This window comes from Alexandromys fortis, unplaced genomic scaffold, assembly GCF_014885135.2.
Source record: "Alexandromys fortis isolate MF-2015 unplaced genomic scaffold, M_Fortis_MF-2015_v1.1 scaffold_225, whole genome shotgun sequence".
Lineage (NCBI taxonomy): Eukaryota > Metazoa > Chordata > Mammalia > Rodentia > Cricetidae > Alexandromys > Alexandromys fortis.
In genome coordinates, this window is record NW_026068119.1 from 1714291 (window position 1) to 1733017 (window position 18727).

Here is an 18727-nt window from a genome sequence, read left to right on the forward strand (position 1 = left end):
TTTTGTTTAAACAGAAAAAGGGGAAGTGATGTGGGAGTGTCATATATCAATCTTTTGATTTCATTGGTTAAGCAATAAAGAAACTGCTTGGCTGGCCCTGATAGGTTAAAACATAGGTGGGAGGAGTCAACAGAATAGGATGCTGGGAGGAAGAGGAAGTGAGCTCAGACCCGACAGCTCTGCTCTCTGGAGCAGAGACGCCATGCTCAGCTCTCCCGGGTAGACGCGATAGCTCTGTGCTCTGAGGCAGACACATGAAGCTCAGACCCAGGATGGACGTAGGCTAGAATCTTCCCAGTAAGCGCACCTTGGGGTGCTTACACACATTATTAGAAATGGGCTAGTCCAGGTGTGAGAATTAGCCTAGAAGAGGCTAGATAGAAATGGGCCAAACAGTCTTTAAATGAACACAGTTTGTGTGTTGTTATTTCAGGTATAAGCTAGTAGGCGGCTGGGGTGCTGGGGACGCAGCCCCACCGCTCCTATTTCAACACTCCTGCCTCCACCTCCCAAGTGCTGGGATTCAAAAAGAATGCACCACCACTGACAGGCCAATTCTTTCTCTTTTTGTAGTTGTGTCTAGATGTATGCACATTTGTGAAGGCCAGGGATCAACCTTGGATGTCATTCCTCAGGAGCCATACACATTGCTTTTTGAGATGGGTGTCTCTCACTGATTCTGGAGCTCATCAATGAAGGTAGGTGGCTGGCCAGTGGCCCCCTGAGGGACATCTGCCTGCTAGTTTCTGCATTTCCAGCACTAGGATTACAAGTATGTGTTACCACATTCATTTTTAAGATTTATTTTTATTATTTTGAAAATTGTGTTTTTGTGCATAGGCATGTATGTACACATGTGTGCATGCATATGGAAATCTGTGCATTTGAGTGTGTGCATCCATGGAGATCAGAATAGAGTAACAGATTTCTGGGAGCTGAAGTCACAGATATTAGTCACCTGACACGGGTGCTGGAAACTGAACTTGAGTCCTCTGCTGAACTTAGGTCTTTACGTTTTCACATCATGCACTTTATTGACTAAGCCATCGCCCTAGTCCTCCCTTAATTGTTTTTATACTAGTTGTTCTCTCTTGTTCTAAGGGAAGGTAAGCTCTTGCTATGCTGTACTCAGGTGTCTGTAATAGTATCTGTCATACAGTAGGTGTTGTTATATTTGTTGACTGATTGTTCTTATGCCTTTCCTCTAAATTTGCCTGTGCTTTCTTTTTTCCAGCACAACCTCCTTTGGCTCTCTTAAAATCAATTGATTGATTTTTTTCTTTTGGATTTCCTATATTTTAGAAAACATTCCTATGTACACCATCAACTTTTTTACCATACACTTCACTTCTACTTTCAGAGATTTCATTAAATGATTCCTCCTGCAGCTCATAGGGTTGTTGGACAATGACGAATTTTTATAAAATCATTTTGACACCTAGAATATCAAAGGTCACAATAGCATAGAAAAAAACAATAGATACAAACCTATTTTGTAGAACATGGGAAGATGTACTCATTCCATAGTCCCAGAGCCGCTCCACAGCTGCAATAAAATAGTGCCGCGTCTTCTGTTGAAAGCTGCGGGGATCCTGCTTTATATCTTCACCATAAATGTCAAAATCCTCATTTGTTTCAACAGTGATAGAATCATAATCAGTTGCTTCTTGTTCTGACTGAAAAGCACTAAGTTCCCTTTGATGGCGTTTCAAGACTGGTGGGTTCTGAGAGCACAATCTTTGAGTCTGACCTTGCTTTACCCAAGAGGCTTCTCTTTGGGAACAATTTTGTTTCTCATTTGCTACTACTGAATGATTGTTTTCATGAGGGTTCAGAGACAAAATGGTATCCTCTCTCTTAATGGGTATAATTTTTGGTGACTTCTCTTTGGATTTCCACTTATCTTTTGGTATCTGTGAAGTATGATGGTCCAGCAGTTTAGAGGGAGTCTTTTCAGAGTTCTCTCTTGTTCCTTTCAGACTTTCCACATGTCTCTTTGCTTCCTGTGTTTTCTGAAGAAAGACCTCTTTCATGAGATCCAGGTGTCCAGGAAATTCATGGCTAGTTTTTTTAGGCAAAAGTTCTTTTTCATGAATGGAAATTTGAGGAAGCAATTCAACTTTGTCAGATTCTTCAGGCAAGACTGGTTTCAAGAGAAGAATGTCCCCAAGTTTCTTATATGTGACTGAGTTTGTATTACTCATCCTTGGGGAGGCAAATTTTCCTTGGTTTATGATCCTCTCCCATGGTAAGATGGTTAAAGAAGAGTTATTTCTCTTGGTTTCTTTTAAGAAATTACTACTTTTTTGAACTCTAGAATTTTTTGTCTTAATGTCATAAGTGTAGGATGATGCTAGAACATGAAAAAATTTGTCTTGAAATGGGATTCTCTTGAGATCTGTTGGTAGAAATGCTGAAGTTTTTACAATGTGTGATCCAGAACTATTTTTCTGAGTGATGCTTTTAATCATTGTAGAATTCAATAAGGGAGACTTAATAATGGACTTTCCCCCTTCCTTGCTGTGATCTATCTCTGTAATAATACTCTTTGTCAAATAGTTCATGGTTTGAGGCCATTGAGTTGAGGCGCTGAGTCTGAATTGTCCCAAAGCTCGTTTACTACGTTGAGTAATAATATTCTTCTGGCTTGGATAGTTCTTTACTGCTTCTCTGGTTTTATTTACCAAGCCTTCTGAATTTGTTTCCTCATCCTCCCTTCTTTTAAAGAAATGGGCCATCTGAATCTCTACTGTATTTGTTGAGTCGTTTAATGAGCTGATATCTTGAAGTATTAGTGCAGGTAACTCTTCATCTAAACTTATATTTTGCCTACTGCCTAGAAAGAAAATGTCTTTCAGGAAGTTCTTAGAACCAGTTGCTATGTGTACCTGAGGCAAAATTACTTTTTCTTCAATTGATGCTTCCTTTTCTATCTCTTCCTGAATATCTTTTTCTTGATTGTACCTATCATTTTCTTGTATATTAGGCAAGGTGGTAAGAAATATACTAATGTTGCTTGAAAAACCCCTATGCTTGAGTCCTGTGTCCTTTGTGAATCCATCTTGTTCTAGTATCACTTTCTTCTTCTCTGACAAGAAATTCTCATTTTTCACAGACTTTTCTAACATTAAATATACTAATTGCTTTAGACTAGGCCCTTGCTCAGAGTTCAAGGAGTTATTTACATTGGTCTGATTCATCCAATTTGCTGATTCTGGCAACAGCATCTTGAAAAATGGCGTGATTGTACTTTCTTTATCCTGTGTAATAGGATCTTTATCTTTTTGGTGAAATATTTCTTTATTTTTTGATGAGGCAGTTCTATTTAGCATATGCTTCAGTCTCAAATTTATAGTATTTTTGCCTGAAAGTACTCCATCATGAATCAAAGGTGCTAATCCTTGAATTTCACTATTGATTTTTAATACAGTATCTTGCAAGACTGCAGTACTATTCTCAATTGATGCTAGGCTGTCAATGTGAACTTTTCCATTAGTGGTTGAACGATTATATGTCTCATTTGTTTTCATCAAAGAGATATTATCTTTGAATAAAGTACTATCTTTGGCTAACAAAGCAATCCCATAAAATCTCTTCTTTTTGAGTAATCTATCATTCTCTATTGATGATATATTATCTCCTAGTGAACTTTCTTGATTATTTATTAAAGTTGCATCTAACAAGTTGGAATCACTATTTCCTTCACTAATGCTCAGAGGTGCATGAGACCTAATAAAGGGACATGCCTTTTTACCAAATGAAATGGTGCTTAATTTACTAATAAAGTGAACTGGCTTACTTGGAGATTCTGAATAATCTACCTCTTCAGAAATTGCTGTCCAGTTATCTGACAGAATTGTTGTGGTCATTAGATTATTTTGCAAACTAGAAACTTGCAAATCAAGTTTCTTCCACTTTATATCTATAGTTGTCTCCAAACTTTTATTTGAGCTTAACTGGCAGTCTGGCTCAGGAGTAAATACTATTTTCCCACTTTGATAGTGTTCTGGCCTAACTTGGGCCTCTTTAGATGAGTCTTCATTGCTGTCTATTGCATCAAGTGAATGATCATCAGGACTAGCTTCATAGATGGCTTTTTGGTTATCTAATAAGGATAAACCATGTGGAGTAGGATGGCTCTGTCCCAAAAGCATCAACAAGTCAGTAGAGGAGACACTTTTCACTTTAAACGTCTCTGCTGTCTCTCCAAACTGAGGCTTAATCTTCTCTACATAATTTTCTAGAATTTTGGTGGCTGTGAATTTTTTTCCCCTAGTGTTAGGATAATTTGAATTTTGGAAAAAGCTTCTGGGTTCAATGATGTTGTCATTCACCAACTGTGTTGGAATATCTTCATACATTTCTCCATAATAATCACTAATACTCTTGTCACAACTAGAAACTTTCAGCAAAGCTGTCATACCTCTCTTCCGAAAGTCAGAATTATGACATCCCAAGACCCATAAACCTGAAAATGAGAAAAAAATAAAACTCTGGTTATTCATAACCCAGGTTCTAGGTAATTTCTCTATTGGGGTGTTCTCTCTTATTTCTAGGCAAATGAAGAAATGCTATTCAAGACAATTACATTATAGGTTATTTGGTCAAATCCTCTCCATATATAATAATCCAACAAAGGCTACGGTAAAATTCATTATTGCATTGTTGCTACTGTGCTATGGATGATTCTGATCGATCACAAGAAAGGTATATCGAGGGCTATTGAGAGAGTTCAGTGGGTAAAAATGTTTGCTGCCAAGCCTGATGACCTGAGTGCAATTCTTAGAATCCACATAGTAGAAGGAGAGAATTGAGTCCTGCAGTTGGCCTCTTACCTTTACACCTGTGATAGGACATATGTGCCTACACACATATGTACACATTAAAGTAACAAATATAATAAAAAGCATTTGCAATGTGCAATTATGTAACATTTAACTATTTCTAATGCAGATATTCTCAAGAAGTGATTATAGAATTTTTCCCAACAAAATAGTGGATTGCTGATCAGTTATAGAAACCAGGAACAAGGTTTTGATTCTGAGGTGGAGAAAAGTCCCAAGCTTATAATTCAGCCTCAGGTTTAGAATGATCCCAGAGTTGAGGGCATTCAGACTATAATACATTATGCTTTCATTCTCTATGGTGTGTGCTCACTTGTGCATGCATATGCCATAGTGCATGTTTGTAGGTCAGAGGTCAACTTTTGGTGTCAATACATGTATTGCCCCCCCCCACCTTGTTTAAGACAGGATCTGTCCGTTTTCTTTGCATATGTCAGGCTAGATGGCCTGTATGCTTCTGAGGATTCTCCTGTCTTAGATTCTTCCCTTGCTGTAGGAACACTGGGATTATGGATGTATGTTATCATGCCTTGCTTTTTCCATGGGTTCTGTCTGGTGATCTGGGTGATCTGTGTGACAAGTATTTTACTTACTGATTATTTTCCCCGATACAAAGTATCTATTATTTAAGATACTGGATTGAGATGTAAGAATTAGTTAAAATGTTCTTTTTCATTTATATTTAGTTATAGTTGTAATGCAAGAAGATTGCTGTATTACAAAAGTCAGGCAATGTAGTTTAACTAAAGACAAAAGTCTCTTCCTCTTCTTCCACTACTCTCTCATTTTGATACCAGGACTGTGTAAGCCCTGACTGACCTAAAACTCACTATTTGAATCAGGATGGCCTCAAACTCAGAAATCTGCCCCCACTCAGTTTCCATAATGCTTGATTAAAGGAAGGCATTAACACACCCCACCCTTAACCAAAGTATCTCTAGATTAGTATTCTAAATTCAAGTAAAAAAATTGCATGTCTGTAATCTCAGAGGGTTGGGATGCAGATCCCTATAGTTCATTGCCGATTCCACCTAGTCAATCAATGAACTCCAAGTTCAATGAGAGACTCTGTCTCAAAAAGCAAGGTAGAATTAAGAAGGAAAACCTTATCAGATCTAGAAGACTTATTATTTAAGTAAGTGTATTCATCTAAGAATGGTTTTATAACTATGGGCCCGAAAAGAACATTGTAAGCCAGATGCAAAATGAATATTATATGAAATTAAAATAAAGGTCTGTGAGGTCCCTTCCCAGCAAGGTGTCCTGATCCTGTACCAGAAGAGCCATCCGGAGAAGTGAGTGTGTGCCTGACTGGCCAGCCAGACGCTCGCCCAGGAAAGGGAGCACAGGCACCCTCCAATCCCCTAAACTTTTTGGCCATTCAGTGATGTGGGAGTGATTTCTTTCTAATCTGTTGCTTTCATTGGTTAATTAATAAAGAAACTGCCTTGGCCCATTTGATAGACCAACCCTTAGGTGGGTGGAGTAAACAGAATAGAATGCTGGGAGAAAGAAGTTGAGTCAGTGAGTCGCCATGATTATTCCACCCGACACAGTCGCAGGTTAAGATCTTCCCTGGTAAGCCACCTCGTGGGCTACACAGATTATTAGAAATGAGTTAGATCAATATGTAAGAGTTAGCCAATAAGAGGCTGGAACTAATGGGCCAAGCAGTGTTTAAAAGAATACAGTTTCTGTGTAATTATTTCGGGTATAAAGTTAGCCATGCAGGCGGCCGGGTGTCAGGAACGCAGCCCACCACTCCTATTACAACAATTCAGTAGGGCCTTCTCTCCCAAGCTACTGCCTTCTCTTCTTATCCCATCCCAGTTTCTCCCCAGGCACCCCCTTCCCATCTGCAGGGGTCATAGGATCCCCCAACTCAGCCTGCTTAAGGGCTGAGGGTCTGGGGACAAAGTGGTGAGTGCAACTGCTGCAGGAGTTTAACTTTGTTCCACTGAGCCTGCACCCAGCAAGCCCAACCTTTTGTCTGTGAGGTCTCTGGTCAGCAAGTGGCCCTGAGCCTGTACCAGAAGATCCATCTGGAGGGCCTACTTCGGGGTGGAGAGGATCTGAGAGACAACTCCAGTGCTTAGGGGACCTAAGAGAGGGCAGACAAAGAAAAACCCCCAAGTACACAGGTAGCCACAGCAAAGATCAGACCAAGCCACCAAGACTCTCCTAACAGCATTTGAAGGAAGAGATGGGCAGGCGCCAATGCAAAAATTCCTCCAACAATCTGAAAAACAACACGATAACACCAGAATCCAGCAAACATACAACAGGAAGAATTGAACACCCTAATCCTGAAGAAGTAGAAGAAATAGACTTTAGATATAACATTATGAAAATGTTAGAGACCATTAAACAAGATATGAAAAACTCCTTTAAAAAATAGATGAGAAAACTAACAAAAAGTTAGAAGAAATGAATAAATCCCTCAAAGATACCCAGGAAAAGCAAGAAAAAGCAATCAAACAAGTAAGGGAAACAGTTCAAGCCCTGAAAACTGAAATGGAGGCAATGAAGAAAACACAAACCGAGAGATGGCAGGATATGGAAAATCTGGGTAAACGAACAGAAACTACAGAGACAAGTATAGCAAACAGAATACAAGCGATAGAAGAAAGAATCTCAGATGCTGAAGATACTATAGAGGAAATAAACACACTGATCAAAGAAAACAGCAAATCCAACAAATTCTTGTCACAAAATATCCAGGAAATCTGGGACACCATGAAAAGACCAAACCTAAGAATAATACGGATAGAAGAAGAAGAATTACAGCTCAAAAACCCAGAAAATATATTCAACAAAATTATAGAAGAAAACTTTCCCAACCTAAAGAATATTCCTATGAAGTTACAAGAAGCATACAGAACACCAAATAGACTGGATCAAAAAAAAAAGCCTCCCCTCATCATATAATAATCAAAACATAAAACATACAGAATAAAGAACAAATATTAAGAGCTGCAAAAGAAAAATGTCAAGTAACATATAAAGGGGAACTTATCAGAATTACACCTGACTTCTCAATGGAAACCATGAAAGCCAGAAGGTCTTGGATAGATGTGCTGCAGAAACTGAGAGACCTTGGATGCAAGCCCAGACTACAATACCCAGCCAAGCTTTCTTTCACCATCAATGGAGAAAACAAGATATTCCAGGATAAAAACAAATTTAAACAATATGTAGCTACAAACCCAGCCTTACAGAAAGAACTAGAAGGAAAATCATAACGCAGGGAACCCAACAACACCCATAATAACACAGGCATCTGACAACTCTCCACCAGCACAACTGAAAGAAGGGAAACACATAAACTCTACCACCGTCCATTTATCAAGCAAATGGACCTAAGAAACATGCAGGTGTGGCCATGCTAATTTCTAACAAAGTTGACTTCAAACTTAGATCAATCAGAAGAGATGGAGAGAGACATTTTATACTCATAACAGGAAAAATTCATCAGGAAGAAGTCTCAATCCTGAATATCTATGCCCCTAATATAAAAGCACCCACGTACATAAAAGAAACATTACTAAAACTCAAGGCAGCCATCAAACCGCACACACTAATAGTAGGAGACTTCAACACTCCTCTCTCACCAATGGACAGGTCAAACAGACAGAAACATAACAAAGAAATAAGAGAAATAAAAGAAGTAATGAAACAAATGGACTTAACAGACATCTATAGAATATTCCACCCAAATAGGAAAGAATATACCTTCTTCTCTGCAGCTCATGGAACCTTCTCGAAAATTGACAACATACTAGGTAACAAAACAAACTTCCACAGTTACAAAAAAATATTAGTAACCACATGTGTCTTATCAGATCACCATGGATAAAAGTTAGAATTCAACAACAATGCTACCCCCAGAAAGCCTCCAAACTCATGGAAACCGAACAGTCAACTACTGAACCATACCTGGATTAAGGAAGAAATGAAGAAAGAAATTAAAGTCTTCCTTGAATTCAATGAAAATAAAGAAACAACATACTCAAACTTATGGGACACTATGAAAGCAGTCCTAAGAGGAAAGTTCATAGCACTAAGTGCCCACTTAAAGAAAACAGAGAAAGCACATATTGGAGACTTAAAAGCCCATCTGAAAGCTCTAGAAAAAAGAAGCAGACTCACCTAGATGGAGTAGAAGACTGGAAATAATCAAACTGAGGGCTGAAATCAATAAAATAGAAACACGGAAAACAATCAATGAAACACAAAGCTGGTTTCTAGAGAAAAATCAACAAGATTGATAAACCCCTATCCAAACTAATCAAATGGCAGAGAGCGAATACACAAATTAACAAGATCAGAAATGAAAAGGGGGGCATAACCACAGACACAGAGGGAATTCAGAGAATCATTAGATCTTACTACAAAAGCCTCTATGCCAGAAAACTGGAAAATGTAAAAGAAATGGACACTTTTTAAGATAAATACCATATACCAAAGTTAAACCAGCACCAGGTGAACAATCTAAATAGACCTGTTAGTCGTGAAGAATTAGAAGCTGTTATCAAAAACCTCCCTACCAAAAGAAGCCCAGGACCAGATGGTTTCAATGCGGAAATCTACCAGAACTTCCAAGAAGACCTAATACCTATACTCCTTAATGTATTTCACAATATAGAAACAGAAGAGTCATTACCAAATTCCTTTTATGAAGCTACAGTTACTCTGATACCAAAACCACACAAAGACTCAACCAGGAAAGAGAATTACAGGCCAATCTCCCTCATGAACATCGATGCAAAAATCCTCAACAAAATACTGGCAAACCGAATCCAAGAACACATTAGAAAAATTATCCATTATGATCAAGTAGGCTTCATCCCAGAGATGCAGGGCTGGTTCAACATACGAAAATCTATCAATGTAATCCATCATATAAATAAGCTGAAAGAAAAAAACCATATGATCATTTCATTAGATGCTGAAAAAGTATTTGACAAAATTCAACATCCCTTTATGATAAAAGTCTTGGAGAGACTAGGGATACAAGGGTCATACCTAAATATAATAAAAGCTATATACAGCAAGCCGACAGCTAACATCAAATTAAACGGAGAGAAACTCAAAGCCATCCCACTAAACTCAGGAACACTAAACTCAGAAACCCACTCTCGCCATACCTCTTCAACATAGTGCTTGAAGTTCTAGCAATAGCAATAAGACAACATAAGGGGATCAAGGGGATTTGACTTGGAAAGGAAGAAGTTAAACTTTCGTTATTTGCAGATGATATGATAGTGTACATAAGTGACCCTCAAAACTCCACCAAGAAACTTTTACAGCTGATAAATACCTTTAGTAATGTGGCAGGATACAAGATCAACTCCAAAAAATCAGTCGCCCTCTTATACACAAAGGATATGGAAGCAGAGAGGGAAATCAGAGAAGCTTCACCTTTCACAATAGCCACAAACAGCATAAAATATCTCGGGGTAACTCTAACCAAGGAAGTAAAAGATCTATTTGACAAGAACTTTAAAGCATTGAAGAAAGAAATTGATGAGGATATCAGAAAATGGAAGGACCTCCCTTGCTCTTGGATTGGGAGGATCAACATAGTAAAAATGGCAATTCTACCAAAGGCAATTTATAGATTCAATGCAATTCCTATCAAGGTCCCATCAAAATTCTTCACGGATCTTGAGAGGACAATAATCAATTTTATATGGAAAAATAAAAAACCCAGGATAGCCAAAACAATCCTATACAATAAAGGATCTTCTGGAGGCATTACCATCCCTGACTTCAAACTCTATCACAGAGCTACAGTAATGAAAACAGTGTGGTATTGGCATAAAAACAGAGAAGTCGACCAATGGAATCGCATAGAAGACCCGGAATTTAATCCCCAAACCTATGAACACCTCATTTTCGACAAAGGAGCTAAAAGTATACAATGGAAGAAAGAAAGCATCTTCAACAAATGGTGCTGGCACAACTGGATGTCAACCTGTAGAAGATTGAAATTAGACCCATATCTATCACCTTGCACAAAACTCAAGTCCAAATGGATCAAAGACCTCAATATCAGTCCGAACACACTGAACCTGATAGAAGAGAAAGTGGGAAGTACCCTACAACAGATGGGCACAGGAGATCGCTTCTTAAGTATAACCCCAGCAGCACAGACACTAAGGACAACATTGAATAAATGGGACCTACTAAAGCTGAGAAGCTTCTGTAAAGCAAAGGACACTGTCACTAAGACAAAAAGGCAACCTACTGACTGGGAGAAGATCTTCACCAACCCCGCAACAGACAAAGGTCTGATCTCCAAAATATATAGAGAACTCAAGAAACTAGACTCTAAAATGCTAATTAACCCAATTAAAAAATGGGGCACTGAACTGAACAGAGAATTCTCAAAAGAAGAAGTTCAAATGGCCAAAAGACACCTAAGGTCATGCTCAACCTCATTAGCAATCAGGGAAATGCAAATCAAAACAACTTTGAGATATCATCTCACACCTGTCAGAATGGCTAAAATCAAAAGCACCGATGATAGCCTTTGCTGGAGAGGCTGTGGAGGAAGGGGTACCCTCATCCATTGCTGGTGGGAATGCAATCTTGTGCAACCACTTTGGAAATCAGTGTTTCGGTTTCTCAGGAAATTCGGGATCAACCTACCCCTGGACCCAGCAATACCACTCTTGGGAATATACCCAAGAGATGCCCTATCATATGACAAAAGCATTTGTTCAACTATGTTCATAGCAGCATTATTTGTAATAGCCAGAACCTGGAAACAACCTAGATGCCCTTCAATGGAAGAATGGATGAAGAAAGTGTGGAATATATACACATTAGAGTATTATGCTGCGGTAAAAAACAATGACTTCTCGAATTTTGCATGCAAATGGATGGAAATAGAAAACACTATCCTGAGCGAGGTAACCCAGACCCAAAAAGATGAACATGGGATGTATTCACTCATAATTGGTTTCTAGCCATAAATAAAGGTCACGGAGTGTATACCTGGTGAACCTAAAGAAGCTAAAGAAGAAGGTGAACCCAAGAAAAAACATATAGTTATCCTCTTGGCTAAGGGAAGTAGATAAAATTGCCGGGGACAAAATTGGGATCTTGGGGGTGGGGTGGGTTGGGGATAAGGGGGGACAGGGAGAGAAAAGTAAGAAGGGGAGGATTGGGGGAACTTGGGGAAACAGGAAGATTGGGATAAAGGAAGGTTGGATAGGGGAGCAGGGAAGCACATATCTTAGTTAAAAGAGCCACCTTAGTGTTGGCAAGAGACTTGAACCTAGAGTGGCTCCCAGGAGCCCAAGGCGATGTCCCCAGTTAGTCCCTTGGGAAGCTGAGGATAGGGAACCTGAACTGACCCTATCCTATAGCATTACTGACGAATATCTTTCATATCACCATAGAACCTTCATCTGGTGATGGATGGAGATAGAGACAGAGACCCACACTGGAGCACTGGACTGAGCTCCCAAGGTCCCAATGAGAAGCAGATGGAGGGAGAACACGAGCAAGGATGTCAGGACCACGGGGGGTGCACCCACCCACTGAGACAGTGGGGCTGATCTATTGGGAGCTCACCAAAGCCAGCTGGACTGTGACTGAAACAGCATGGGATAAAACCGGACTCTCTGATCATGGCGAACAATTAGGACTGATGAGAAGCCAAGGTCAATAGCAAGGGGTTCTGATCCTACTTCATGTTCTGGCTTGGTGGGAGCCTAGCCAGTTTGGATGTTCACCTTCCTAGACATGGATGGAGGGGGGGAGGACCTTGGACTTTCCACAGGGCAGGGAACCCTGACTGCTCTTCGGACTGGAGAGGGAGGGGGAGGGGAGTCGGGGGAGGGCGAGAAGGGTGGGAGGAGGGGGAGGGAAATGGGAGGCTGGGAGGAGGCGGAAACTTTTTTTTCCTTTTCTCAATAAAAAAAAGTTAAAAAAAAAGATTCAACAATGTCCTTGCCAATGATGTTGATCTCAGAAAGACAAACCTCACATTTTTTTTTTCTTATTTGTGGCCTCTGCCCCTTATTGATACACACAATGACATGACACAATGTGATACTGATTACATGAATGTCTGGGGTGACAGAGGACCAGTGAGAGGAAGGGGGCTGGGTAAGAGGAGGGGTGCTGGATAAGAGGAAGGAGGCTGGGTAAGAGGAAGGGGGTTGGGTCTAGGATAAAATATGCTCCCCATACATCATATGCATTCCGTGGCCAGGCTACACATCTCTGTTCTCAACACTTGGCAGGTGGATGTCTATTTGAGGCTAACCTGATCTACACAGAAAGTTCCAGGCAACCAAACTACATAGAAAGACCTTGTCCCAGAAAACAACAGCAACAAGACATATATTTGCATCTAAATGGCCTTGTGTAACTCCAAATGAGAGGAGAACCCTCAAACAAATACAAGTGAAATGAATTCCCATTGTTTCTACTTTATCCAGTCTGGGCAATTCGGTTGCCCAGCAGGACACAGACTCAGCAGGTCACCTAAGGCCAAGGATGCTGTGTGAAAGGAGGGCATCAAGCAGGTGGAAGCACTCTGTGATGAGAAAGTGATGCATAGGAAGGAAGTGAGAAGTTCTCATCCTGAATCTTTCTGGAGGGAATCTTAGCCCTGAATGAAGACTGGAGACACAGGGGCTGCCTGGATCTCCTTGACTGAGGACCAGTCTCCTGAGCCCAGATGATCCAAGAACCAGACTGCCTGGCTTCCTGGGAGGATTAGATGGCCTCCAAACAGGAAGAGCTCTTGCCTAGAGCATACCCAGACCACACAGACATCGCCCCCTAATTGTGTTAAAAATAAAATAATGACATTTTCTGGTAAAAAAAATGGATTCTGGACAAAAAAAAAAAAAAAAGAAGAGTCAAGCAAGGCTTCTTGGTAGCAGCATTGTCTCAGGTAGGTAAACTAGAGGCAAGGAAATGTGTGGCTTCTTTAAAAGGAGCTGATGCAGCATTAATGGCAAAAACTTTACAGCTCTTTTAAGAGGCTCTGCCACTGAACACTTAAATGGTGTTTTTGAGTAGTTAGGCAGGCTTTGTGGTGATGACATGGACCTTAAAACTCCACAGAGTTATGGCAATAAACATGGCTCTCGCCAGTACCTCTACCATGAAGCTAGACTCTCAGAAGCTAAGGAATGGGACCGAGTCAACAGCCAAAGCTACAACCTTAATTCTAGCATGCTGTTTAACAGATTAAAGATTCATGAGCTCAACAAAAGATAGAGATATACAGTAAAGGCAGATTCAAATTAAAAACAAAAACAAAAACTTCTAAACAGTTTACAATATATTTAAAAATATACATAGGCTTGGGAAAAAAGAAAAAGAATAGAGAAAGTCCTTAAAAAAAGAAATAGAGTAGTCAGACATGGTGGTGTGTGCCTTTAATCCTAGCACTTGGGAGGCAGAGGCAGGCAGATCTCTGAGTTCAAGGCTAGCCTGGTCTATAGAGTGAGATCTATGACAGCCAAAGATACACAGAGAAGTCCTGTCTCAAAAAAATTAAAAAAAATAAAAATTGAGTAAAAAAGGCCATGTAAAGATAAAATACACAAGTCTAGATTATGTATATTATTGTGTTTTCTTTGAAATTTTTTTTAACTGTGAATGAGCTAAGTACAGAGAGCTATTTCATTGTATGGGCTGCTAAGCTAAACCAACATATACATTTTAAAGGCATCTTGACTTCAAAATTTAAGTCTAAGGACATGTTACTTTGGAAAAGAGGTTCTGCTTTTGTTTCCACAGAGGACAGAAAGCTATGGATTCCTTACCAACTAATATGGTTTCATCAAATGAGACCCACTGAAGCAATGCCCCAGGTGGTCCAACATCCAAGATAGATAGCTTCAGGACTGTTGGCTGAGATGAATCAACCATACAGGATACCCCATGAAAGACCTGAGTAACAGCACCCACAATCAGCAGAAAATCATCTAAAAAGCTATGCACAAATTCCTAAATACTGTTTATAAATGTTTGTTTTCATTTAAGAGGTGTTTATTATAAATGATTAATGGCCACAGTCAAGGTCTTTCTAAAACAAGGGATTGATTTATAGAAATGAATACTTTACATAGGTATGGACTTTGGTTTATTGTTACAAATTTAAGGTCAATTTTGTTATATGTATATTTCTACTCTTGTTTAAGGTATGTTTATACAGCTCATTAAAAATGTAATGTATATTAAGAAATAAAGATGACTAGATAGTCATTTATAATACTCAAACTTTTATTTTAGGTTTTCTAGATATACAGGGATATATTTCAGTTAGATAATCTTCAACACATCAAACACCTACAGAATATGGCATTTAAAATGTTTTAAGAACTTAGAGTTTTCTCAACAATGAGATATATCTACTTTTGGCATCATCAATTACTTCAGAGAGGTTGATTGATGGGCACTGAAGAAACTCATTATGGAATTTGCCTTCAATGTGATAAGGCTAGCCATTTGGGCAAGAAACTGCTCTTGCCTGGACTACTTTATTATTATGCTGTATGAACTGGACATGTAGGACCCATACAAAAGTGACTACTGAACTTTTCAAAGGACAGGATGATCCTTCAGGGTTTCTGCTTCACAGAGGAAACTGTCAGGCATTCTGAGGAAAACAGAAGAGACTAACTGATGAACTTTGCCAATACAAGGTAAAACAGATCTTCAAATTTCCTGCTTCACTGAAAAGTCTGCTAGATACTTTAGGCCTGTAAGCTAAACATGGATGCCCCAATGTTACTGAAGAACTTTGAGTGACTGTCCAGATAGAGAGATGTCTCTGTAATTTCTAGAGTTTTGGAAGTTACTTACAATGTACTTACTGTTTACATAGGTAATATTATATCCTTCTGGGGTCTTTGATGGAGTTGACGACTATACAGTTATAATTATAGTTTTCCTTAGTTATGATAAAAGATAAATCAGATATAAAACTTTAGACTTAGATAGGATAAATGATAGTGTTTTCTTAATTTGACAAATATAAATGGACTAAATTTTATAACTATAATTCTTGCTTGATAAATGTTTTGTATATGTAATTTTACTATGTTAAAGTTAAAGCCTTCTTTTTTAATTAGACAGAAAAGGGCAGATGATGTGGGATGTCCTTCAGTATATGTGTTGCTTTTATTGGTTGATAAATAAAGCTGTTTTGGCCAATAACGTAGCAGAATAAAGCTAGGTGGGAAGTCTAAAAAGAGAGAAAGAGAGAGAGAGAGAGGAGTCAAGGAAAGACCATGGAGCTGCTGAAGGAGAAAGATGCCAGAACATTACTGGCAGGCCACAGCCTCGAGGTGATACATAGATTAAGAGAAATATGCTAATTTAAGATGTAAAAGCTATATAGGAATACACCAGAGAATTGGCCAAATTATTTGTGTGATTATTTGGGTCTGGCAAGCCGGGAAATGAAAGTGCAGTCTCTGTCTACAGACAAATATTTCTTAAAATTGACGAGACACCAAATTATATAAATGAGGTAAGAGAACACTACACAAAATATACGACCTTTCTCTTTCCTATCTATCTAATCTCTCTCTCTTTCCAAGCATAGAAACATAATATTCAAACTACTGAAAATAAAAATACAATACTGAGCTGGCACTGCCATACATTACCAATGATTATAGTGCTTGGCATACAGAATATCCTTAATAAAATCACAACCCAAGGAATCCAACATTGCCAACAATGCCTACAATAACTCAGACTCTAGCAACCCTTCACAAGCACAACTCAAAGAAGGGAAACACACAATCCCTACTACCCCCCAAAAATGAATAAATAGATAAAATAACCAGAGTCAACAACCACTGGTCATTAATATCACTTAATATTAATGGACTGAATTCACCTATAAAAAGGCACAGACTAAGAGATTGGATACGAAAACGGGATCCAACATTCTGCTGTTTACAAGAAACACACCTCAACCACAAAGACAGACATCTACTCAGAGTAAAGGGTTGGGAAAAGTTTTTTCAAGTAAATGGACCAAAGAAACAAGCGGGTGTGGCCATACTAATTTCTAACAAAGTTGACTTCAAACTAAAATCAATCAGAACAGATGGAGATGGACATTTTATACTCATAACAGGAATAATTCATCAGGATGAAGTCTCAATCCTGAATATCTATGTACCTAACAACCTAGATGCCCTTCAATTGAAGAATGGATGAAGAAAGTATGGAATATATACATACTAGAGTACTACTCAGCAGTAAAAAACAAGGACTTCTTGAAGTTTGCAGGCAAATGGATGGAAATAGAAAACACTATCCTGAGTGAGGTAAGCCAGACCCAAAAAGAGGAACATGGGATGTACTCACTCATATTTGGTTTCTAGCCAGAAATAAAGGACATTGAGCCTATAATTCGGGTTCTTAGAGAAGCTAAATAAGAAGGAGAACCCAAAGTAAAACATATAGGCATCCTCCTGAATATTATCCTTCATCAGGCGATGAAAGGAGACAGAGACAGAGACCCACATAGGAGCACCAGACTGAAATCTCAAGGTCCAAATCAGGAGCAGAAGGAGAGCGAACATGAGCAAGGAACTCAGGACCGCGAGGGGTGCACCCACACACTGAGACAATGGGGATGTTCTATCGGGAACTCACCAAGACCAGCTAGCTTGGGTCTGAAAAAGCCTGGGTTAAAACAGGTCTCACTGAACATAGTGGACAATGAGGACTACTGAGACCTCAAGAACACGGGCAATGGGTTTTTGAGCCTACGGCACGTATTGGCTTTGTGGGAGCCTAGGCAGTCTGGATGCTCACCTTACGAGACCTGGATGGAGGAGGGTGGTCCTTGGACTTCCCACAGGGCAGAGAACCCTGATTGCTCTTTGGGCTGACGGGGGCGGGGGGACTTGATTGGGGGATGGGGAGGGAAAGGGGAAGCGGAGGTGGGGAAGAGACAGAAATCTTTAATTAAAAAAATAAAAAAGCACCCACTTATGTAGAAGAAACACTTCTAGAAAGCAAGAAAGTCATCACACCACACACACTAATAGTAGGAGACTTCAACACACCTCTCTCACCAATGACAGGTCAATCAGACAGAAAACTAACAGAGAAATAAGAGAATTAATGGAGGTAATGAATCAAATGGACTTAACAGACATCTATAAAACATTCCACCTAAATAGGAAAGAATATACCTTCTTCTCTGCAGCTCATGGACCCTTCTTGAAAACTGACCACATATTCAGTAACAAAGCAAACTTCCACAGTTACAAAAAAAATATTAGTAACCACCTGTGTCTTATCAGATCACCATGGATTAAAGCTAGAATTCAACAACAATGCTACCCCCAGAATGCCTACAAATTCATGGAAACTGAACTGTCAACTACTGAACCATACCTGGGTCAAGGAAAAAATAAAAAAAGAAATTAAAGTCTTCCTTGAATTTAATAAAAATAAAGACACAACATACTCAAACTTATGGGACACTATGAAAGCAGTCCTAAGAGGAAAGTTCATAGCACTAAGTGCCCACTTAAAGAAAACAGAGAAAGCACACATTGGAGACTTAACAGCACACCTGAAAGCTCTAGAAAAAAAAGAAGAAGACTCACCCAGAAGGAGTAGAAGACTGGAAATAATCAAACTGAGGGCTGAAATCAACAAAATAGAAACACAGAAAACAATCCAAAGAACACCTGAGAAAAATTATCTATTATGATCAAGTTGGCTTCATTCCAGAAATGCAGTGCTGGTTCAACATATGAAAATCTATCAATGTAACCCATCATATAAATAAACTGAAGGAAAAAAACCCATATGATCATTTCATTAGATGCTGAAAAAGCTTTTGACAAAAATCAACACCCCTTTATGATAAA

At 39.1% G+C, this 18727-nt stretch overlaps 1 protein-coding gene across 8 annotated transcripts in view; it reads right to left on the bottom strand.

Annotated features, from left to right (window-relative positions):
• The window catches only part of F8 (coagulation factor VIII), a 142382-nt gene that overhangs the window by 52852 nt on the left and 70803 nt on the right, over nucleotides 1-18727 (bottom strand). For all 8 annotated transcript variants that reach the window (XM_050124938.1, XM_050124937.1, XM_050124940.1 and 5 more), the window contains one exon: nucleotides 1489-4468. In XM_050124938.1, the coding sequence (XP_049980895.1) occupies nucleotides 1489-4468 (2980 nt within the window). The remainder of the gene's footprint in view (nucleotides 1-1488; nucleotides 4469-18727) is intronic.